General features: G+C 51.7%; 1 protein-coding gene across 2 annotated transcripts in view; it reads left to right on the top strand.

Moving 5' to 3' along the window:
• The first annotated feature begins 19,632 nt into the window (after positions 1 to 19,632).
• The window catches only part of LTBP2 (latent transforming growth factor beta binding protein 2), a 105,281-nt gene continuing 100,119 nt past the window's right edge, over positions 19,633 to 24,794 (top strand). The window contains exon 1 of one of the 2 annotated variants that reach the window (XM_082616991.1): positions 19,633 to 20,505. In XM_082616991.1, the coding sequence (XP_082473117.1) occupies positions 20,027 to 20,505 (479 nt within the window). In that variant the 5' untranslated portion in view covers positions 19,633 to 20,026. The remainder of the gene's footprint in view (positions 20,506 to 24,794) is intronic. The other variant, XM_082616990.1, reaches the window with a different exon arrangement.

Raw genomic sequence — 24,794 nt, 5'->3', positions numbered from 1 at the left:
GTGTGTTGGGGGGTGAGGAGGCAGGGGTGGGCCCCTTTTCAGCCAGAGCAGCTCCCCAATTTCATTTTCATCCTTGAGCTGGCCCATGAGGCCCTGTGGTCCGGTCCCTGCATCCCTCTGTCTTCATCTGAGCTACCCTGCCTGCCTGGCTTCAACACAGTCATCTGCAGTTTCCTCCAATACAAGTGCTTTCTTGCCTCTGGAATATCTCTTGTAATATGTCTTGTCTGGACCCCCTTTTCTCTACCTCTTTGCTTATTTCCTATGCACCCTTCAGATCTCAACTCAAAAGTCACTTCTTTGGGGATGCCTTCCCCAACGTCTCTCAAGGCTATGTTAGGCCCCCTAGCTGCATACATCTTTTTCATAGCTCCTACTCCAATTGTAGCTCATTATTGAGTTACAATTATTTGTTCAACGTCTGCCTCTCCCACCAGACTGTAAACTCACAAGGGCAGGAATCAGGTCTGTGCTGCTGCTGCTGTGCCCCCTAGCGCAGCACCTGGTACACAGTAGCCACTCAGTGAATATTTGTTGAATGCTGAAATACTGCACAAAGGTTCTTGCTAATCTTTGAAAAAGTTTGGGAAGCGCTGACCTACAGGCTCCTTAGCCTTGTCCAGTTTGGCATTTACATCTTGAAAACTTGGATGCAGTTACTTTCACCACCAAAATATTTAATGGCCCCCCCCCATTAAAACCTTACCTGGCCTTTTCTTAACTTCCAGGGTGCCCAGAAGGGAGTGATGTGGACTGTAACAGGAAGAAAAATAAAGGAATCCCAAGAAAGGCAGGGCAAGAGCCCCTCCCCGCACCAACACTGGAGAAGCAGGTTGGGGTGGGGGGGACAGCCATGCGCAGGACCCAGGATTGAGTCCCAGGGCACACCTGTCCCATATCCATCAAGCTGCCTTGTCGGGGAGGGGTGGGCAGCCCCTCAGGCCACAGTGACCACAGCTCTCAGGCCAGCAGTTTGCTTGCCTTTGAATCAGTGGCTGACCCCATGCTGTCCCCAGCCTGTTCCAAGCAGTTGGGGAGACTTCCAAGCATGTCTTTTGCAGGCCAGATGTGTGTCCACTGGCTGTGAATTCTTGCATGGAGAACAGGTGGGTGGTAATTATTCTAGCAGGAGCCTAGCGTGACTGGAAGCTAAGTCGATAATTCTGTCGAGCTCTGAAGAACAGAAAAACAGCATTCTTTCTCTGAGCTTGCTTTTATAGGGAGAGAGGAAGATGGAATCTAGGGCTGGAGCAAGAGCCTTGGTCCCCATGGCAGATTCTGGAGTGTCCTGCAATTTCCTATACCCCACCCCATTCATCTCTCGCCTCTGTAAATAGACATGCCATGTGTAGTGAACATCTGTTGCATGCATATGCCCAGCACTCCTTCTCCTTCCTTAGATAACGGAAACTCAACTTTCCTTTGGGGAACTCTGCCTTGCCAATTCGAAGCATTCCTGGTGGGGCTGTCAGCCATGGGGATCCTCCCACCCATCCACCCCAAAGGGTGGGCACAGGACCCCAGGTACGTCCATCAAACTCTCTCCTAGGGAATTTGAATCTGGGATGGAGTCGCTACTGACTACAGAAGGCAGCTGGCTTAGAATCATCCAAAGCCCTCCAGCCCATGGGTTCCTGCCACACGGGCTCCCATAGCTGCCCTGGTCTCTGGCTTCCCAGGCCTGGCTGTTGATCACCTCCTTCAGGACCCTGTATCTTTCCAATAAATTCTTTTTCCCCAGTTCAGTTTACTAGAGTCGGCTTCTAGAACTTGCAGTCAAAGCTGATGTGTAGCCCATATTCTTGTACCTCCCTGCTTTTCTAGCCCCTCCCCTTCCTCTTAACCCACCTGCAGACCCGTTTTCACTTTCCACACCCTGAAAAACTTTATGCTCCCAACCATTTTCTCCTATCCAGGTTTGCTCTCAGAAAATGGTCTACACCCATCATTACACTTCAGAGTGAATGAAAACTTTGTCTTGCTCTTCGAAGAGAAGATGGATTTCCAGCCCTGTGTCTAAGTGTTCACTGAGTGCCTTTGTCTCTTGTTTCAGGAATGAGAGGTATTCATGAAGAGGTGGAAGAGATGTTTTGGGGACAGAGTGGGCCTTCCCCCAAACACCCTGAAATGGGTCCTGACCACTTCTCGCTGGCACTCATCACTTGCATGCAGTGGGAACTGCCTTCTCCAGTAACTGCTTATATCTGCCCTCCACAAGTATCATGTCAAGTTTTGTCTCCACTGGAGTCACCTGCTTCAAGTGGTAAGATCTTGATTCAGTGCAAATGAGCACCTACAGTATGCAAGACCCTCAACCATCTGTATCCAGGATACAAATGTGCTTAGTTGATGTTGATGGTAGTCTTGTTGAGCAAACAGACTCCACCCCACCATGTCTCCTACATGAGCCGAATGTTGTTGGAGAGCTGAGCTAATGGCCCTGGGACCACAAAGGAGGGAGGACCGTAGAGAGGAGGGGCCCACCATCTAAGCCACGCGGCTTCTCTCTCTTGGCTTGTGTATAAATTAGGATTCTTCGCTTGCAAGCAACAAAAAGGACTCTGACTAATTTGTACATTTAAAAAAAAAAGAAGAAGAATGGGGTTACCAGAAAGATTTTAGGAGCAAACAGAATAGATATAAGAACTGAACAGATAAGTATCAAGAAGGTCAGGGGCTTCCCTGGTGGCGCAGTGGTTGAGAGTCTGCCTGCTGATGCAGGGGACACGGGTTCGTGCCCCGGTCTGGGAGGATCCCACATGCCGCGGAGCGGCTGGACCCGTGAGCCATGGCCGCTGAGCCTGCGCATCCGGAGCCTGTGCTCCGCAACGGGAGAGGCCACAACAGTGAGAGGCCCGCGTACCGCAAAAAAAGAAGGTCAGGAACCTAGGCAGGGATGGGGCTCTCAGGCCCAGAAACTCCTTGGAGTATGTCTGTTTTGGAGCTGCCATTGGGTATTCCAGTTACAAACCGTGTGTCTCTGGGTCAAATCATGAGAGAAAATCTGATTGGCCAGTTTGGGTCATGTGCCCCCTGGCAGGTATTGTAATTGGCTGCCCCATCAGAATGATCTAGAAAATGGAAGCACAGTTACCATTTAAAGGAAAAGGAATGTTGATAGCAGAATAAGAGAGCGGAGGGATGCTGGGCAGATGAAATGACAAAGCTCTCCTTAGTCACAGGCTGGAGGATGATACCCCTGTCTGCTGGATCCACCTTTGACTTGGGTTGTACCCACGGCAACCACCGGCTGAGCAAAAGCCTGTAACCAATGAAAATCATGTTGTATAGAGCAAAAGCCTGTAACCAATGAAAATCAGTCTGCTCATGTTGCAGGTGGATGAACTAGAGACAGGAGGTGAATTGTCCCTGGTCACAGCCTCGGTTCTAACGGGCAGCCAGTGCTGAACGAGGAGCACACAAAAAGTCAGGCTGGACCCACAGGCTTCTGCCTCTGGTAGAAATTTTCCACGCCAGCAATGGAGTAGGGGTGAGGGTCCCTATAGACACCACTGGGAGGGGTCCTAGGACCCTGCACGGGAAAGGTTAATGTGGATGCTCCATAAATATTTGTCCAGCTGCCCTGGTCCCACACTGGTGCTGGGGGGCAAAGTGGGCTCCCCCTGCCACCTCTAGTGCTATGCCCAGGATCCAGACAGACACGCCAGCATTGAGCCCCCAGATCCTGGGCCCCTGCAGGAGTGACTGTGTCTGGGGCTGTGTCCAGACCCTGACTCTGGTGGGGCTTTCTGAGCTGGCCTTGGGGCTCCCAAAGTGACCCTTCGTCCAGGGCCTCAGGACGGTCCACTGCAGAGAATGCCAGGCTCAGGCCTCTGTCTTGGTCCTGTCCCTCCCTGCTCAGCCTCGCCAGGTCCCTGCAGACCCAGACAAGGCCCGTCCCTCTTGGTGTTTACAGTCTGTGAATGCTTGTGGCCATTTCTGCCGCCCCGGCAGGGCTGGGAGGACTCATCCATCCTGCCTGCCCTTATTAAGTCAGTCGACCGTCAGATTTGCCTCTTTTTGGCTACAGCTGACGACCGCCTTGGGGCCTTTTCCCTCCCCAGCGTTGGCAGGGTGCCTCAGCAGCCCCTTGGCTCTCTCTCCCCCTATGCCACCGACGCTTGGCATCTTTCTAATCCCCTTTTCCCTAGGAGGTCTCATTTCAGCCTTAGCTGATCTGCCCTTACCTCCCAAGTCCCCTCTCTTGGAAGTTCCAGCCTCCAGCTTGAGAATTCAGGGTGTGGAGAAGGAATGGGCCCTGTTCCCACTCGCTTGGTCCTCTCCTGTCCAGCTGGCACGGGGAGGCCCTTCCCTTTGCTGGCCTTCACATGCTGGGCCGTTTCCGCCTGCTTCTAGCTCATTAGCGCAGGTACGCTGGGAGCCAGACCTGTCTCCTGCCCCAACACTGAGCTCACAGCCCTGCTCCTTCCTGGGTGGCCCCTCCCTGCTTCTCTGCCCCTGCACCCTTCGTTTCCCACCCAGTCTGGAGCACTTGGCACGTGGTGTGCCACCCTCCTCCCCTCCCCCACCCCCACAGGTCCTCTCTCTCTCTCTCTCTGGTTTTCCCTGGCCTGGCTCTCTTTCCAGAGTCTGGAAATGGGGAAGCCTTTCTGCTTGGGGATCCTATGGATCTAGCCCAACCTTCCTCAGCCATTATGGAACCAGTGCAAAAGTCCACGGGCAGGTTTTGTTGGGGTGAACTTAAGAGGTCATGACTCCTAGTGCTGGATGGGACCGCCTCAAGCCATCTAGCCCTTTCCCTGTCTTCTGGAAAAAACATTAAAACCATCCTGCTTCCTTGGCACTTTGGGGCAGTTCTCCTTGTACCTCAAAATGAAGAGACTGCGGGCTCTGTGAGGGGGCATGGCACGTAGAAGATGCCCCACAAATATTTTCCGGACGAATGAATTGTAAGTGTCTGTTTTGGTGAACAGGCAGCACCATAGCTTGTCAGATCCACTCTAGGGGCTGTTAAGAAGGAGCCCTTCCCCTTCGCAATGGAATCAGAGTTCATGCTGGAGCAATGCCAGCAGCTACAGTCATGACCATAGGCAACCAGGGCCATGGAGAAGCTCCACACATCTTTCCAAGTCCTTGAAAATAAGGCTCTTCCAACTTCTAGATGCTGGTTTTTATTTCTACACCATGGTGGCCATTCCTGGTGGGTGACGAAGACAGGGCATCAAACAAACGAAGCCCCTATTAAGAAATCTGCATTCAATTCTTCTTGAACTCACTCACATGATGGGTCCCCAGCTCCCTTTTTCCCCTCAGGAGATGTGCAGATACATTTGTGTTTCATCTCCTCCTCTCCTTCCTCCCTCAGGAACCCTCCACGTGTTTACCATGAACTTCATCTTGCATCCTCTCCCTCGCATATCTTACCTCTGGGGGGTGTTGGATGAGTGTGCGTCAGAGACACAAAGGCAGCACTGGTCCTCTCATAGCATCTCTCTGGCAGTTCAGCCTATTTCCTCTGGTCCCCCAGGATTACTCTGTTCTCTGCACTGACTTTGGTGAAACCTGCTGTTGTGTGACCACTGACCCCGAGCTAGCTCATGGCTCAAGGGAACTCTCAGTGGCTGAAAGACTCCTGGACCACAGCAGTGGGGTCCCTGGGGGTTCAGGAGGCAGAGCCACTCTGCCTTCCCAAAGGTCAGCTCTCAATGTCTGAGATGAGGAGTCCAAGTCCAAGAGTGGAGAGGAGGCCTTGGGCAAAGAGAGGTAATGAAATCTTAGGAAGACCCTGGGCCTTTCATATACTGAGATGCTCCTTAGTGGTCTTCCTCCCGTGTAGAAATTCTTTCTAAATGCCCATCCAGCCTCTCTCTGAGCACTTCAGAGAGTGCATCACTCAGCAATGGAATCTGTCCTGTTGTTGGCCAACTCTAAAAGTTGAATTTACTGTAAGTGGAAATCTGTGTTCACATGTTTTTTCTTGTTCCTGACTCTGGATCTGGAACAACACTGTGAGCCCTACTGTGACAGAGACAAGAAAATTAACCTTCCATTTTATGTGACATCTCAGTAGCTTTGACTACAGTTGGCCATGCTTTCCTTCTTTTTTTTTTTTTTTTTTTTGCGGTACGCGGGCCTCTCACTGTTGTGGCCTCTCCCGTTGCGGAGCACAGGCTCCGGACATGCAGGCTCAGCGGCCATGGCCCACGGGCCTAGCCGCTCTGCGGCATGTGGGATCTTCCCAGACCGGGGCACGAACCTGTGTCCCCTGCATTGGCAGGCGGACTCTCAACCACTGTGCCACCAGGGAAGCCCCATGCTTTCCTTTTTTAAATCTTCTCTTTCCTTGGATTCTGTGCCACTTCCTCCTTCCACTTTGAATAATCCTTTACTATTTCCCTTGCAGGATTATTCTCTTTCCCCCAACCTCAAAATACTAAACCCTTAACTCTTGAAAAATAACATTATTGATGCATATTTTGTAATCATGTAATGCACTATGTTCAAATTTACAATTCAATTATTTTTTTAGTAAATTTACCAAGTTGTGCAACCATTACTAGAAATCAGGTTTAGAACATTTTTATCACCCCAATAAGACCTCTTGTGCTCATTTACTGCTAATACCCCTCCCCCCACTCCCACTCCTGTCCCTTGAATCTATTTTCTGTCTCTATAGCCTTGCTCTTTTTGGATATTTCATATAAATGCCATCATACAATATACGGTGTTATGACTGGCTTCTTTCACTGAGCATAATGTGGTTGAAGTTCATCAATGTGGTAGTTGAAGTTCATCCATATACTGGTAATTTACTCCTTTTTATTGCTGAGTAGTATTTCTTTGTATGAATATACCAGATTTCGTCTGTCCATTCACCAGTCTATGGGCATTTAGACAATAGATAACCTTTGGTTTTTATGAATAATGCCATTAAGTCTATATTATTCGTGTGTAAGTCTTTACATAGATATACTCTAACCCTTAACTCTTCTTACTCCTAAGGCAGTCTCTTCCAAATCCACAATTCTAAAGCCCACACCCACAGCCTTTTTCCTCCTGGGCCCACAGTTAGAATACATTTTCCAGCCTTCCTTGTTGTAAGGTATGGCCATGTGACTGAGTTCTAGTCAATGAAATGTGGGCAGAGTGATGTTTGCCTCTTCCAGACATTGCCCTTAGAAAACCTGTGCTATTCTCCACATTTTTTTCTCTCCATTTATTGGCTGAATGACAAGAAGGAAGCATCTCTATATTGGCACTCCATGATGGAAGGATCCTAGGGCTCTGCATGACCATGTGGATCAGAGCTCCACTTGATGTGAACAAAAATAAACTTACTTTTTTGGGATTATTTGTTACTGCAGTTAACCTGTTATGACTAATGCAAACATAGAACAACTCAATCCCTCTCTTACCTGATAATCCTGCAATGGTTGAAGATTGCCAGACTCTCCTCTAACAGGATTTCTCTTCTCCAGTATCTCAACTATTCCTCCTGGGTTATTTATTTATTTATTTATTTATTTATTTAGCAGTACGCGGGCCTCCCACTGTTGTGGCCTCTCCCATTGCGGAGCACAGGCTCCGGACGCACAGGCTCAGCAGCCACGGCTCACGGGCCCAGCTGCTCTGCAGCATGTGGGATCTTCCCGGACCGGGGCACGAACCCATTTCCCCTGCATCGGCAGGCAGACTCTCAACCACTGCGCCACCAGGGAAGCCTGTCCTGGGTTATTTTTTATCTTCATTCAGGTCACCTTCTCCTAGACATACTTCAGGGTTGTGATAAGCCGTTTAAGACATGGCAGCAGAATTAAGCACAAAACTGTTATTGTGTTATAACAGCTTGGAGTACACTGTTACCCTTCCTGTACTGAGCCCTGGATTCTACCCAAGATGGTACTAGACCTTTTAGAAGTTTACATTGTTGGTTTATTTCAAACTAATGGTTAACTAGGATCTTCCTTTTCAACAGTGTCTGCCCGCCCCCACCCCCACCCCCAAAATAAGGTCATTTCACTGAACTGCTATCAAAGCAAGTGTCTCTCATTCTTTAATTATTGCCTTTTTTGGACTAAGATGCAAGACTTTTTCACTTATCTCTATTAACTCTCAATTTATCTGTATCAGTATAAATCTTGCTTCTACCCTCCAGTTTATCATTTATTCCTCCAGTTCTATGTCATGTGACAATTTGATAAAAATGCTTTTTCTGACTTCATCCAAATTGTGAGAAGTCTTGCACAGGCCCCAGCCCTGTCTCATGTGCTACTATAGATCTCAGTGACCTCCATCCATCCTTCAATGTGGGGAATAATTGTTTCCCCACATAATTGCCTTACTGTAGGCTCTGTATTTTTCCCAGCTTATCCACATTAAATATCACTTGAATTTCATTCAACTATCATTCAAAAATCTGACAACATTTCTCTGATAAGGAATCCCATCCAAAAAAGGAAATGGGGTAGACCCTGGTTTGATTTAATTTTTGCAAACTTGGCTCTAGTAGTCATCACTGTGCCCCTTCCTCACCATCTTTTCCACCTTCTCTGGGCTGACACTTGCCCTGCCTTCCAGACCCCACTCAGACAGAATCCTCTCTAGGATCTTCCCTGACCAGCTGTCCCATGTTCCCCGCCCGCAGAGCTCTGTCCTCGCATTCACATGCTCCCTGAGATTATCTCAGTCACAGCACTTACCATGAGAGGTGTTGCTGCCTTTCCTACTACACTGGACACTCCTTGAGGACAGGGACTAAGCCTTATTCTTCTTGGCAATGCTGATGCCTGACAAAAAGATGTTCAACAAACGATGGCTGAAATGCACAGGGCACTCCCCAGAATATCTGTTTGACATCAAGCCCATATGGCTTACCTCTCTATGGGGCAAAGCTATGAGGGAGGCTGCAGAGTGGGTGGGCTTGGATATGTATATTATGATACTCAGGCATGATGTAACTTCAGCAACATGAGCCTGTGGGATTATAGAGGGACCTGAGGCCCAGGAAGAGTGATACTGGGGGACAGGAGCCTGACTAGGGGGCTGAGTCTCCAGGGGTCCAGAGAGAGGGGGGAATTCAGACAATAGAGGTACCTGGGGAAAGGGTTGGCAAAGAAGAGACATAGTTGGGTGGGTGGGTCATGGCATCAGGAGGACAGGGGCCGGGCAAGACTTGCTCTATTGGCAGTTCCACAATTTCTATAAAAGAGGAGCCATGTTGGGGGACAGACTGGGTGGAGGGGATTGATTTTTTTGGTTTTTGTTTTTTGTTTTTTTGCGGTACGCGGGCCTCTCACCGTTGTGGTCTCTACCATTGCGGAGCACAGGCTCCGGATGCGCAGGCTCAGCGGCCATGGCGCATGGGACCAGCCGCTCTGCGGCATGTGGGATCTTCCCAGACCAGGGCACGAACCCGTGTCCCCTGCATCGGCAGGTGGACTCTCAACCACTGCGCCACCAGGGAAGCCCGGGGATTGTTTTTAAGCATGGCAAATTCACTGGCTTCATGTCGATTGGTGTTTATTTGGGATGACTTTGGGTGGGTTGATGGAGGTTAAGAGCATGCCACTTCCTCCTCACACAAATGACTCCTTGCAGTTGACCAGAGGACATCAGTCTCAGAATTCCAGATAAATAGTCTGTCCCCTCCAGGGCCAGCTGGTGGCTTAGATGCTGGGAACGGGTCCTTCTTTCTGAGAAAAGGAGCTGACTAGAGCTAAGCATGCCATTAATTGATCCCAGCCTACCCCTCCAGCCTCATCTCCTTCCATAACCCCATTCCTATCCAAACTCCAACCACATAAGTTACTTGTCATTCCCCCTAACAGCCCAGGCTTCATCTTACATCCCTGCCTTTCCCTATGCAGTGCTTCTCCTTGGCATGGCCCCCCTCCTACATAGTGAACTCTTCCTTAGCCTTCAAGATTCAAGTCAAAGTCAGGGCTCTCTGAGAAATGCTCCCTAGCCAGCCCCACTTGCATGGTTAGTGGTTTTTCTTCAGTGAGCCCACCAGATGGTTAATTCCCACCCTACAGGCAGTGAGGATGTCCTACCCACCCCCAGTGCCTAACACCGTGTTTGGCACATACCAGGTGCTCAAAAAATGTTTGTGGAATGGGAAGATCTCGTGATGCCAGCCAAGCAGGCTAAGCATTAGAAGGTAGGCAGGAGCTCAGAGGCAGCTCAGGCAGCGAAAGCAACTCCAAGTCTCACCAAATAGTACACCTGAGAATGTCAGTACACATCTTGAGACTGAAATTGCAGGTGGCAGAATGCAGCAGCTAAATAGGGTGGGTGTGTCTGTCTGTGGTGTGTGTGTGTGTGTGTGTGTGGGGGGGGTGTGTGTGTGAGTGTGTGAAAGAGAGAAAGAGAGAGAGAAAGAGGAGAGGGGGCAGAGAGGGAGGCCAGTCCTCTGTGGAGCAATGGCTCAATCAGAAAAGGGGACTGTTTCCCCTCAATCATCATGGACCCTTCTACGTTTCTTCTTGCCATCTGGAAGAAGGGAGATGATGACAGCTTATCTCCAGTACACCCTCCCTGGCTCCCAGCCCCCTCCCTCCCCACCAGCGGCTTTGGCACTTGCACCTACCCTGTCAGAGATGTTCTCAGGCTCTGAGGCCCCACTGCTGACATGCACAGCCACTCTTGGCTTTCCTGGCCCAGACAGCCAAATAGCTCCCAGCTTCTTGAGGGAGTTGAAAGAGAAAGAGTTGAGAGGCCTGGGAGTCAGGAGACACTGGTTCAAGTGCTGGGGCTGCCAGTAGCCAGTCATGTGACCTTGGACAAGCATCTCTCCAGCTTTGGGCCTCAGTTTCCTCAACTGTAAATTGAAGGAATGGGCTGGTTGATCTCTCAGGGAGGTCCTCTCCAGGGTTCACATTCTGTGGATCCTGCAGTTCTTGGATCCACGCCCATCCCTTGTCTGTCTGCTCCTCAGATCAAAATCTTAGTGTTGACAGGGAATGTGACTTCATCCAGTAAAACCCTCTCTTTTATACATGAGGAAACTGAAGTCTGGGGAGGGCCATGGGCACGACAGGGAGACACTGGGGGCATAATGCAGGACCAGAACCAGGGTCTGTGCTCCCTGCTGTGATCTGACCTTGTCCTTGAAGGACTGCCTTGTTCCCAAGCTGCCCAGAACAGGTTGATGCAGGACACGGTGGAGCCTTGGTCTTCTTCAGGCAGTCACCTCAGGGCCACTGCCTTTTGAGCCTGTCAAAGAAGCCCACTACCCTGGACCAAACTCAGGTCCAGAGAACTGAGCTTCAGCCCTCTCTGTGTTACCGTCCAGCTGCGTGACCCCAGGCAAGTCATTATACCTCTTCGGCTTTATTGTTCTATGGTTATATGGACCCCCTCCGACTGTGAGCTCTCAGGAATGAGGGCTTACCTGTTGTTTTAATCCCAGGGCTTGGCTTTCAAGGTCAAGTGGCTTAGTTCAAATTTTCAAGAGAGGATCTTATTTGTCCAGTAACCAATGACGTATGCATTCAAATCAGACCACAGAAGTCTTAGGTACAGAAGTCTTAGGTCACTGACCAGCCAATGTCAAGGCTGCCCCGGGTCATGTGTTCATCCCTGGTCCAGTCGGCTGTGGTCCAGAGTGTTGTGTTGGTAAATACAGTTGTATCTAGGCGCTGTGCTTTAAAGGACTACTATGATAATCTCTTGCTGGTGAGGAAACTGGCTCAAAGAGATTAAGTCACTTGAGCCAAAGACACACAGCTGGTGAATGATCGTGCTGAGTGGCACGCCAAAGCCCCGTGTATTTCCCACTTCTCTGGGACCTACAGCGGTGGACTAGTCATGCAGGGCAGAGTGCGGTCCAGGAGTTCAGGGAGGGAGCGAGCTTTCTGGACTTGGTGGTGGGGTTCTAGGAAGTCTTCTCGGAGGAAGTGGGAGTTTTCAGATGGGAATTAAAGGACAGGCAGGCAGGGGTGGGGAGAACATCCCAGGTGAAGAAAATGGTGTGAGCCGAGGAATTTGGGTAAGGGGACATGGGTGGGGAAACTGGGGGGAGTTCTGGGTGAGTGGGACTGTGCTGAGTATCTGCAAACAGGAGGGGAAGGGTATGAAACCAGCTTGGGTGCGGGGCCAGTAAGAAGTTTGGGCTTGATCTGTGAGGTAGTGGGGAGCCACTGAAGATTGTTGAGCAGGTTTTGGCCTCATCAATCCTGTGCAACCAGAAAAATGTATGATTCGTTGTTTACAAGTCTGTTTCTCCCTCACTGCTGTCTTCGGGCAGAGGTGGGGAGGGGTGGAGTGCTGCTGAGGAGGTGCTGGTGGCACCAGCATCTTCACGCCAGGGCCTGAGGAGGAGTGAGAAGAAAGTGCGTGGTGGCCAGGGCTTCAGGACTGGAGGTGGAGGGTGAAGAGGAGGGGAGGAGCCGGAGATGCCTTTCCTTCCTCCCTTGGCCACCAGCCTCCTCCGGCCTGAGGTCTGGTCTGGTAAGGCAGAGCACAGAGCATGCCTCTGCTGTCTGTGTGAGTTCCTGAGGAGTGAGATCTTTAATTTTTGTCTGCTGAGTCCTGATGGGCGAGGGGCCAGCCTGTGTTACAACCTCCCCGAGGCCCCTGGGCCAAGGCACTCAGACCAGAGTGGACGGAAACAAGGAATGAGTCATGTAGACTGGCTGGGGCCCGCTGGGATCTGGCTGCACCTCCTCCTACCCACCCCCCACCCCACCGAAGCCTGGTGTCTGTACCCTGTCCTGGGGAGTCTGGGGGTTTGGGGCCTGTCCCTAAGGGCTTGGGGTCCTAGAGAGAGGGGATGCAGGGCACCAGGGAAAACCTCACTGAGTATCCCGATTCTCCGCGTGTAATTAGGGGAAAATGGACATCAGAAGGTGGTGGCAGAAGGTGTCATCCCTCTTTCTTTGTCTTGATGAAGAGTGAGCTGCTTATGGGCTTATTCTGGGAAAGACCCTACGACAGCCCCTGTGCCCTGTCCCCCCAAACCCCTATCCCTTGGGCTGTGAGGGATGCTGCTGTGTCCCAGCAGGAAGCCAGGTGGGGACAGGCTGGGAGACGTCAGCAACAGCCGAGGAAAATTGCTTCCTGCTCAACTTGTCCTCAAATTCCTGCCCAGCCATTCCAGAATCCAGGATAGGGCTGCATCGTCCTTCAGCCCACAGGGCTTTCTCCCTGGGCATTTGGAAAGGATAATACAGTGTGTAATCTGTCCCTACCTGAATAACTCCCTCATCACCAGGAGAGCACTTGAAACCCCTGTGGTCCTACGGGGGGAATTAAAAGAAGGAGGCCTTCCGGGCTGCTCACATCGTTTTCCTGCTCAGGTCTTCAGAGACTCAGCTCGGGGAGAAGTTATGCTTCAGCCCCCAGGAGTTCTAGAGGATTCCACTCCAGCCAGAGGCTGAAGGGATTTATGCAGGTAAATAGGAAATGTGGTCTGAACTTTAGCTAAATGCACAGAGCTTTCAGGTCAGCCCACCCTTGTATCAAGGATTGGAAACGAAGGGAAACGGAGTGAAATCAGTTATTTTGAAGAGCTGCCCATTCCACATCATTGCAGGACATCCTGGAGTGAGTGCTGTGTGCTGTAGTGGAAACAGCACGGACTTTGGAGCCGGTCAGACCTTTTAGTTGAATCCTGGCTCGACTCCTGGCTGTATGACCTTGAGCAAGAGACTTCACCCCTCTGAGTCTGTGAAGTGGAAATTACGATGCCTACCTCACAGGGCCACGTAGATGCTCTATCTGTGCTCTAAAGAGACAAGTTGAGGGTTGAGATGAGCCTTACTCAGAAATGGAGAACGACTTGATGTAAGTAAGCTTATTTCCTTCCTCCCCCTTGGTGAGAGGGAATCAGATTCAGTGAAACGCCCCATGATGACTTTTGCCTGCCCTTGACCTAAAATAGACCCCTAGCTGTAAATAGGCCTGAGAAGAGTGGGATGTGCTTGATGGGGGCCAACTCGTGACAGCGATTTCATATGTCCATCAGCACCAAACACCCCACACCACACCACAAAAGGCTGTGAATGCTTCTGGTTCCCAGACATCAGCAGCCAGAGGTGCGATTCCAGAGAAATGCTCCTCTGGAAGCTGGCATTTGTATAGTGTCTGGAACCAGAAAAACCAGGAGTGAATCCTAGTGTAAGCAAGTACTAGCTTTGTGATTGTGGGTAAGTCATTTTACCTCTCTGAGCTTTCATTCCCTCTTCTGCTACATGATGAAATAATAGTACTTTCTTCAGAAGGTTATTATGAGGATTAAAGGAGAATGACTGTAAAACACTTAGCACAGTGCCTGGTACCTTTTAAAAGCTCCAGAAATATCAGCTGGCAAATGAAGTAGCAGTCATTGAACCCCTCCCATCACAGGGTAGATAGGGCTGGTTATCTATGTGCCCTGAAGGTGGGGTGGCAAGAAAAGCATCATTATCTCTATTTTCAGATGGGAAAATAGAAGCCAAGCATAGCTGAGAGCTGAGCTCACCGAAGACAGAAACATTCACTGCACCCGGAGGGGACAGTACTGGCAGACCAGAGCAGGGTGGCTGTGAGTACTGGGGGGTTGCCAGGCCATGGCGTCTGAGGTGGCGTGGTCTTGGCAGCCCCTGTGGGCCTTGGAGGCCTCGAGCAGGAGGAAGCTGGCGCCTTTTCATACAGCCTCCACCTTCCAGACTGGAGGCTGAGGCTGCACGGTGCAGGGTCCCAGCCTCCCAGTCTCTGGACAAGGACGTCTGAGCCCGTGAGCTGCTCCCATCTGGAAGGCTGGGGGCCCAATCAACCTTCCTTCAGCTGTTCCGCCCACTGATTAACCAGGAAATGTGTTATTTGTTCTGAGTAGGGGAACAAGCTCTCCTGGGGAGAGGAATTCAGGACTGGAGGTCCAGTCACTTCCAAGGAACAAAAATCCTTGGAATTCTGTCCAGAGTCTGGGTCTCAGCAAAGGGAGCAGAAATGCAGTCCTTGTTTTTGGTCCTTATTTACCAAGTTAGTTCAGGTTCTGGTAGCTCTCTGGCTGCCGGCGTTATTCCAAGACATGGGAAAGCAATGAGGTTGCCTCGAGTGTCTAGCAGACTGCCATCCCCTCTCATGGTGCACGTGTCCCGGCAAAACTTTCCCCACTGGAATCTTTTAGCAGCCCCTTGGGACTCTCTCTGCAGGGTTTCCAGAGACGATTTCCCTCTCCAGACCCAAGGGGTGGGTTAGTTGGCTTAGCAACATTTTGTGCCTCTTTAGGGGGGAAGCGGGAATCAGGGGTAGGGAAGTGACAAGTGGTGAGTCAGGGGACTTGCTGGAAACGGTTAGCTCCCCTTCTTTTCCTGAGCAGGGAAGGGAGAGGGGGACAGAAAGTTCTGATACCTACCCCCTGGGAATTGAGTGGCGGGCTAGCCGTCAGGGAAGAGGCTGGGGAATGTGTGGTGGAGAGTCTTAGGTGGGGACAGCTGCAGAGATGGCTGGAAAAGGTACCACTCAATTGTCAGGAGGGCTGCCGAGGCTCAAGCCCAGAGTGAAGGCAAGGTGGTGCAGTCTTAGAAGCTTGGGCTCAGGTGCCACATGACCAAGGTTGGAACACTTCCTCGGCTGCTTATCAGCTGTGTGATTGTGGGCAAGCCAGTAACTATTCCCAGCCTCAGTTTCCTCCTTTGTGTACGTGGAAATCACAACACCTCCTTTCTTTGGTTAAAGGAGCCAATTCACGTAGCATGCTTAGCACAGTGCTTGGATCATAGTAGACTCCATAAATTTTAGCAGCTCCAAAAAGGAAAAACAAACAAAAAACTCCCCTGTTTATGGGATTGGAGATTCTGAAGAGCTGCATCAGCAGATCCCAGCGATGACAAGGAAAGGGAGTGACGGGCAGTAAGTGGGAGGCAGGACAGGAGGATGGTGCTGGGATGGGGGAGTAGGAGATGCCAGTCTTCAAAGTAGATTAGCCTGGCTGCGGGCCCCCAGGAGAACAGGGTGGGAATTTCCAAGGACCACTTGTACTCACCAGGGAGTGGGAGGGACGCCTAGAGGTGAGGGAAGTGTGTCTGCATGAGGGTTTTGGCTGAGCTGGAGCAGTGAGAGGCTGAATGGGCAGCAGACTTCCAGAAGTGCAGACGGAGGAGACAGAGCAGTAATAATGACTTGGACACGTGGGAGGAAAAAACAGGTCAGGGACGAAGATGATGCCAAGGTTTCTGGCCTTGGGAGGCTCATGGGGATCTGAGGTGAGCGTTGAGGGATGAAGAAGAGAGATCCTAAAGGAGCTGGGGAGGTAGTGGGGTGAGGAAGGGAGCCCAGAACTACAGAACTGGGTAGATAATGAGGCAAGGAGAGGGAAGTGTGGAGCTGAGGCTTTCCCGTAGCGGTGAAGGAGCAGTGTATCAGGGAGAGAGCTGAGCATTCTGGGAATTGAGATGGCATTCATCCCAAAATGCAAGGTGCAGAATTCAAGGAGATCCTTAGGGCCAGCCTTAAAGGCAGCAAGCACATGAACTTGGACCAGTAACTCCCACCAGGAACTCAGTTTTTCTCTTTGAAAATGGGTCTAATGATACCAGCCCTCCCTACTTGATGGGATTACCCTGTCATTCATTCAATTAGCCATCCATTGAACACGTATTTCTTTTCTTTCTTTCTTTCTTTTTTAAAAATATTTATTTATTTATTGGCTGTACCAGGTCTTAGTTGTGGCACTCGGGATCTTTTTTGCTGTGTGAGGTATCTTCGTTGCAGCATGCAGGATCTTTTTTTTTTTTTTTTTTTTAGTTGCAGCATGTGGAATCTTTAGTTGTGGTATGAGAACTCTTGGTTGCAGCATGCAAACTCTTAGTTGCGGCATGTGGGATCTAGTTTCCTGACCAGGAATGGAACCCAGGCCCCCTGCATGTGGAGCGTGGAGTCTTAGCCACTGGACCACCTGGGATGTCCCTGAACACATATTTCTTGGCTGTCTATTAGAGGCAAGCACTGTTCTAGGTTTTGGGGAAACAGGGGTTAGCCAGGCAGGCAAGATATCTACTCCCTTAGAGCTATCATTGTGGCTTGGGAAGTCAGATAATAATTTTACAGGTTGTTGAACAGGATTTTTCCTGTGGGCTTTGAATTTCTGCTGAAGATGCAAAGGCTAGAACGATAAGGACTAAATATTCTCACATGCCAAAGAGAAATACTAGGCATCTTACTAAAGGCAGAACCAGTTCAACAACTATCAAGATACATCCCTGGATTCCAGCCTAGGAATAAAAAGGGATTGAAGAATGTCATTGAGTCAGAGAACAGTTGCATTAGTCAGCAGGGCTGAGATTTCCCCTGAGGGTACTCCCCAAGCAAACCAAGGGAACAGGGCCCTAAGAAAACCAGTCACAGAGACTGGGGGCCTCCAAAGAAGAGGAAACTAGCATGACTCCCCATAACTCTGCCTCCACTGATGCTAGGCTAGCTGAGGTGCTAGAAGCTGCAAGCGCCCCAAAGCACCAAAGCACAGCAAGGAAGTTCCTGGGAGAACCCAACCTATGTCTTTAGGAATTGGGGATGTACATAAATGAAGAGGCTTGTGTGCATTTTCTGTCTGGAGAATTCTGACCGTGGAGACTGGCTGGAGTGGCCCTTATAGCAGGAAGAGATGCAGCCAGCTCACCACTGGTTTGCTGGCATGGACAGGAAAGTCCCTTGGGGAGTAGGGGACACAGGGAAGTTGTCCAGAGAGTGCCTTGCTATGGTAGTGCAGGGTGGAGATCATGCAGAGAGCTTCCCAAGAACCCACAAATGTGCCCATGAAAGAGCCAGAGCTTGGCACCTGTCAGCCAAGGGCGCCTGTCACAAAGGACTTTACCATTTTCCCCCTAACACCTCTCCCCCAACCCTGATGTGGAGGAGCCACAGCAGAAAAGGGAGGTCAGAAAATCAGCCCACACCCCACTCTCCCTAGTACATGATCTTGAGCCAGGGGACAGGCCTGTGGAGGCAGAGGAGGGGTATTAAATTGGATACGAGATTGATTAAATTGGATGAGGTTTTGATTTGGACAGAACCAGACTTTTTGGTGCCTGGAAATTGGTCTTAATTATAGAAACGAAACTGTTCTTGTGACTAACGGTGACGGGCAAGCCAAGGACTCTGCTTGAGATGCCATTAAGGGTGGAGAAGAGAAATTCACCATAATATGGTTGAAGGCAGTGAGGGGAGAAAAATAGAGCTGTTTCCTGATTGTCCCTCTTCAGGTTCAGCCCATTCAATGAATCAGTTATACAGGTAAACAAACAATTTCAACTACTCTAGAGCAATGCAGGTGAAACAGGGTGATGTATTAGAAAGTGATGACTTGGGAGTGGGAAGAAGACTGCTCTAGGTTGGGGGGTCAGGGATGGCCTCTCCAGGGGGTGATGCTTGAGCTGAGAGGTGAAATAATGAGCGTATCCTGTAAAACATCCTGGAGATGAGTGTTTCAGGGAGAGGGAAGTGGGCATTAACTTAGCCTGTTCAAGGAGTAGAGAGGAGGCCAGTGCAGCTGCAGTGTGGTGAGTGCCCCAGCAAGAGGTGAGATAGATCAGAGAGGGGGCCAGTCCTGCAGGGCTTTGGAGGCCAAGGTCAGGAGTCGAGGCTGTTCTTCAACATTAGACTGGGTCTGTCCTTTGTGTGGTGTGGGTCCTTATAAACTGGTGGCTTCCTGCCTGCTCGGTCCCTCTGCCTCTCTAGGAAGCAGTTGGCTGCAGAAATGCAGGGGCGGGGTGGGGTGCTTGGGGGAGGCAACCATGGTTGCCAGGCCTTTAGACTTTACGGCAGGGGACCATGGTGTGAGTGATGAGCTGACTGTTGGGGGTACTAAGATGGGTGGCCGTTGGCATTCTAGCACCTCTGCCCTCTCCCTGCCAACACAAGAAGATGTGAGCACACTCACTGCATCAATCAGAAGCTCGTCGAATCCCGAGGGAGTGAGGGCTGGATGGGAGTCTAGGGAATGGATCTGAGCCGCAGGCTGGAGGACTGGATTTCATTCACTTCTTGGACACACGCTGTCTCCTTGAGTGACCTTATTCCATTCCAGATGCTCCATGTTTATTCCCCTGTAGAAGAGAAGACACCTCTTTGTAGGATCCGCCGCCATCCACGCCTCAGGCCTAGGCTCGATCCTGACGCAGCAGGAGGGCGATTAAGATCAAGGAGCTAAGGCGGCTGGCAGCGACAGGTCTCTGCCGGCCGCAGGATAGCCAAGGACGCGGCCTAGTCCACTAGAGGGCGCGCGCCCCCAGGGGACCTTCCAGCGCTCCCGCGTCCCACAGCGGCGGAGGCAGGCGAGCTGCCCCGTGCTGCCCCAGCTCTAGCCGCACCCCCGGCCGACGCCCCCAGTGGCTCGGGCGGGAAGCGAAGGGGCCGGGGCCCGGCCTTTCGGTCCTGTCTCTGTCATGCCGTTCTTCGTACCTCTCCTGACCTCCTTCAGACCTTCGAGGCTGCAGCCTTGGTCATCGAACAGGGAGTTTGTCCCTGAGGTTAGGGGCGGGAGATAAACTCTGGACAGGTCAGCAGTTCAGCTTGCCCAGGACAAGAGAAAGGTGGCTTGGGTGCCCCTGTCCCGGCAGGCGTCATCTCGCCTACTAGCCCTCGGGCCGGCCCTGCGTCGCCCCCAGCTCCTCACGGGTTAACACCCCTCGCCGCCCGCTCGCTTCCCAGTGCCAAAGTGGGTGTTGCTGGAATTCCTCTCTCCCTCTCCCGTAATGAGGGGGTTGAGCTGTCCCTCCGAGGAGGGGGCACGGTGTGGATAAAAGAGACGAAAAATCAGGGGGAGGTTTCCAAAAATAAAACCCTCCGGTTCCCATTCAGAAGGCTACAGTGACGGGGAGAAGGCGCGGCGGTGCGACAGCGGTGCCCACCAAGCTAGAGACGGAGCGCGGCCGCCGGGCTCATTGCGCGCAGCCCCGGGCCGCTCCCGCAGCCTGGCCCTCGCTCCACAGAGAGCCTGGCCCGCAGTCTGATTCGGGGCCCCCTAGACGGGGAGAGGCGGGCCACCGGGAGGGGACCGGAGCGCAGCCAGAGGGCGGCCGGGCGCACAGACTGAGAGCCCCGGGGCAGTTACCCGCGCGCGCCGCTTTCCGGGCGCCCCGGCGCCATGAGGCCCCCAACCACCACCCGCTGCCCCGGGCGCGTCCTTCGGAACCCCTGGAGGAGCTTCTTGCCTCTCACCCTGGCTCTCTTCGTGGGCATGGGTCATGCTCAGAGGGACCTGTTGGGCAGATACGAGCCGGCTGGAAGGGACGCGAGTCGGCTGCGGCGCCCCGGGGGCAGCTACCCCGCAGCGGCTACAGCCAAGGTGTACAGTCTGTTCCGGGAGCAGAACGTGCCCGTTCCGGGTTTGCCGCCCGCGGAGCGGACCCAACCTGGCTGGGGGAGCCCCAGCAGGCCCGCCGAGGCGGAGGCCAGGAGGCCGCCCCGCGCGCAGCAGCCGCGGCGAGTCCAGCCACCTGCGCAGACCTGGAGAAGCCGGCCCCTGCGCCAGCAGCAGTCCGCACCCGGGGCCCGGGCCCCCCCGGCTCTCCCGCGCCTCGGGACCGCGCAGCGGCCGCGGGCTGCTCGAGGGCGGCTAACGGGGTGAGCACTGGAGAGGGAATCATGGGGGCTGGGGGAGCGAGGGCCGGTCTCCCGTACGCTCGTTCGTGGAGGGATGTGCAGGCTAGAGGAGAGGGCGCCGGGCTCTGCCTTCCGTCCCCGTGTCCTCAGTAATGCGGAGGAACAGACCGAGGTCCCGGAGCTGGGCTCCATCTGATCCACTCTCAAAGAGTTGAGAGGAAAGAGAAACACCATCCACACCCTTTCGTACCAGCTCGCCCAGACCCGACGTTAATCCTTTCCCAAGGCGCCAGGGCATTCGCCCGCCCTCCTCCCTCCCGCCTCCAACCGGTGCCTGCTGACGCCCGTAGCGGTGCGGGGATCTGAAAGGGATCGGGAAGAGGGCAGCGGGGTGGGCGTTCCACGCGCTTGAGGCCCAGGGGAAGCTGAGCGGGCTTAGAGCGCGGGTAGGTGGAGGACGTCGGGGGCTCCAGAGCGCGAGGGCAGATGCACCTCCAGGAAGGAGGCTGGCAGCGAAGCCTGCGCGGGGGGACGAGTCTGTGGGTTGCGGCAGAGGTCGGCCTGGGCCCGCGGATGGCTGGCCGTGGAAGTGGGCGTGGGGTCGGGGGCACTTTGGGCAGGAAGCCTGCTCGCGATGTGGCTGTGGCACTGTGGGTCCGTGGGGGAGTGGGTCTGTGCGTGCCCCTGTGCAGCTACGTGTCAGCGCGACTCACGCACTTTGCAGGGCTAAGTCTCCCCCCTACCCTGAGACTACCAGCTGCTTGCCGGGGTCTCCCTTGCAGCGTGGGAGAGGTTCCCCAGTAACCCCCGGCCCCACTGAAGATCCTCATGGCTGCGGGAAGCTCAGTCTTGCCTGAGTATGACAGGTGTCTGCAGAATGGAGGGCACTGGAGGCCCAGGCAGTGTGGGGCTGCGTGGGGACACCATTGGGGAGGCTGGGAAGGAACCTGGCAGCCCTTCTCGGCTTGGGCCCTATTTGTCAGTTGGGTTCAGTCCCCTGGCTCATAGCATGAAGGACACTGCAACCCCTGTTCTACTCCCGAGGATGTTCTTACTGCCTCTCCACTCACTATTTTCCTAGGCTGCAGCACTCTTCTCCTGTATTTCTCTGCTTAGAGAGACCTTCCTGACTACTCCTGCCCCGCCCTCTCTCTTCCTTCACCCTGCTCTACGTTTCTTCATAGCACTTATTCCCATTGGACATATTATGTTTCTGTTTCTGCGTTTATGGTCTGGTCTCCCAGCCCACGCTAATGTAAGCTCTATGAAAAGAGAGGCTTTGTGGGCTTCCCTGGTGGCGCAGTGGTTGAGAGTCTGCCTGCCGATGCAGGGGACCCGGGTTCGTGCCCTGGTCCGGGAAGATCCCACATGCCGCGGAGCGGCTAGGCGCGTGAGCCATGGCTGCTGGGCCTGTGCGTCCAGAGCCTGTGCGTCCAGAGCCTGTGCTCCGCAACGGGAGAGGCCACAGCAGTGAGAAGCCCACATAATGCAAAAAAAAAAAAAAAAAAAAAAAAAATGGGGCGTAAAAAGAGAGGCTTTGTTTTGTGCATTGCTGTGTCACCAGTGCCTAGAACTGTGCTCGTATATAGTTGCTGCTTGTTAAGTATCTGTTGAGTGAGTGAATGAATTCCCTGCTGCCCTTGGAAGGCCCAGCTTAAGGCAGACAGAGTAGACCCAAGCACTGCCAAGTCACTTACACAGAGGATCAGTCAGCAGGTGGTAATGGCCTGTGCAAGTGAATACACACTTCTTAAGAGCAAGTGTGCAGGGCCTGCGATAGGGGATGGGGCCCCAAGACAAAGGCATTGTTCCTGCCAGGAGGGCAACTCAATTACTTCAAATCGAATTGGAGAAATGAACAGATAGGCACTGGTGAACATGCTTTCTAGTACCAGAAGCTTCATGTTAAGCATAAAGGAATGGATGGTTGTGGCTGACGAGCCTGGAGGAGAAGGAGGCCCTGTGAACAGGAGCCCCTGGGGTTCGATGGGCGGCATGTGGGGAAGCAGAGGGGAAGTGGCAGGAGTGGGGTCCCAAGGTGTAGCACTCCCCAAAGACAAGGGCTTTTCACTGTTGGCACTGGCCTAGGGGCAGGACTGCACCCTGGTGTAGGGGAGCCACAGGGCTGAGGCTGGAGGCATAGGTTGAGCCAGATCATGGAGGAGCTTATACTGTCAGCATGCGGGTGGGAGTTGGGGGGAGATGGGATAGTGGAGTGCAGGTGGGAGGGTGCACTATTCGCAGTTGTGAAATGAGGTGGTGATGAGCAAAGCAGATTGTCACCATGATAAGGCTGGTAGATGTACACAGGTGTGTAAGGACCTGGGCTGGGTGCCACCCACAATCACTTGCCATATACAGGTGCACACATCACATCACATGCTGGGGTGGCTCCTCCCCCAGATTATTTTCTGCAGCTTTGATAAAGGGTGGGTTCCTCTGGCACTCCAGCTAGCCACTCCAAGTCATCTGGGGAGGGGCTGAGTGGCAATCTTGTCCATTGGCTTCCTCTCCCCAAGTCCATTCTAGCTCATGGCTTCTGGCCAGGCTGGCCTCTCTGGCAGTTGCCTTGTGAATTGCTCAGGGCCAAGGACTAAGTGCCACCTGCTGGTAAAGCTTGGAATTGCATCACCACTACTGGGGATTCTTCATTCAACAAACGTTTGGAAGGTCTCCTATATGCCCAGCACTTTGCTGGACCATGGGGATACAGCAGTGGCCAAGACAGCCTCTGTCTCCGTGGAACTTGCAATGTAGTGGGGTTTTATTGCACACAGTGAAGATTTTAAGTGTGCGCCAGGCACAGTGCTAGGTGTCTGGGACACAGTGTAACCAGAGCAGAAACAATTCTTGCAGTATTGAAATTCACAGTCCACAGGGGACTTTTTAAGCCATTGTTTCCCAGCATGCAGTGTTTCTTAAGCTTAGCCTCACAGCATACTACCTTAATAATATTTTCCTCTATCTTTTCCTCCTTGTTCTATTATTTTCTTAAATTTATAAACTGTTAACAGGATTTTGTGTTTTATTTATTTTTAAGTATTTTATATTATGAAGTTTTATACAAACCTACAAAAAGTATTGGAAATAATACAACTAACAATCCAGCTTTTTCAAACCTTAATATTTGGGCCTATTTTGCTTCTGATTTTTTTAGTCGAAATATCTTCTATAAATTTGTCTCCCTCTCTCCCCAGAGTTAACCACTACCTTGAATTTACCCACGATTCCAATCTATGTTTTTATACCATTACTACAGATGCCTGCATCCATAACATACACAATATTGTTTTGCATATTTTAAACTTAGATATGTGGTACTATGCTGCATTATCCCTCTACAATTTGCTTTCTCCAATCCTCATTAGATGTTTGAAATTTAACTACATTAATATAATCAGCCCAAGTTTATTCATTTTAATTGTTGGTCATTATGTCATTGTCTGAATATACCACAGTTTATTTATCCATCCTTCTGTTTTTGGACACTTAGATGAGTTACATATTTGGGTATTACAAATAGTGCTTGGCATTTTTCTACATAAATAAATCCATTTTTCAAGGACACTTTGTATCACTATCATAAGCTGAAAATAGTACCGCTTGTCATAAAGAGAAAACTGTAGGAAAACTGAAATGAAAACAAAATGTTCTCAAAGTCTAGTCAAATACCATTACCATAGGAAGTTCAGCCCTGTAGTTCTCCCTATTGGAAAGGGCAATTGGCAAGGTCTGGAGAGAGAACCTGGCATGAAGACCCAACCTCTGACAGAGATTTTTTTCCCACTGGTCTAATCAGACTAGAACGATCACTAAAAAGGGAATCACTTTCTCGCTGTGTGATTCAGCATTGCTGCATGTTGTGATTATGGAAACGTCACACTCCCTTTCCTACCAGAAGTGCGTTGGGAAATATTGGATTAAGTGAAACAAAGAAGTATTAAAAGTACACCACATGTCAGGCACTATGTAGACTCTAGGGGCACAAAGAGGAATAAGAAAGGATCCTCAAGGTACTCAAGACAGAGACATACACCAACAGCCTGAGGTAATCAGTGCTAAATGGTGTGGCGGCTGGAGAATGGGGAAGGCTGGGTAGGTGTCGGGGGAGGTTTTACACAAAGGAGGTGACATTTGATCTGGAAGTCTTGGAGCGTGCCACGGATCTCAGTCGGCAAAGAAGAGAGGGAAGGCAGTCTAGACAGAGAGAGCAGCTTAAGCAAAGGCATCAAAATGTGCCCACATACAGTGCAGCTGGGGGACAACAAACTTCGGATATTTGGAGGATCATAGTTTTGGTGGTAGGTGGT

Source organism: Mesoplodon mirus, assembly GCF_964341445.2.
Source record: "Mesoplodon mirus genome assembly, chromosome: 4".
Lineage (NCBI taxonomy): Eukaryota > Metazoa > Chordata > Mammalia > Artiodactyla > Ziphiidae > Mesoplodon > Mesoplodon mirus.
This window is presented reverse-complemented; position numbering and strand designations above follow the sequence as displayed.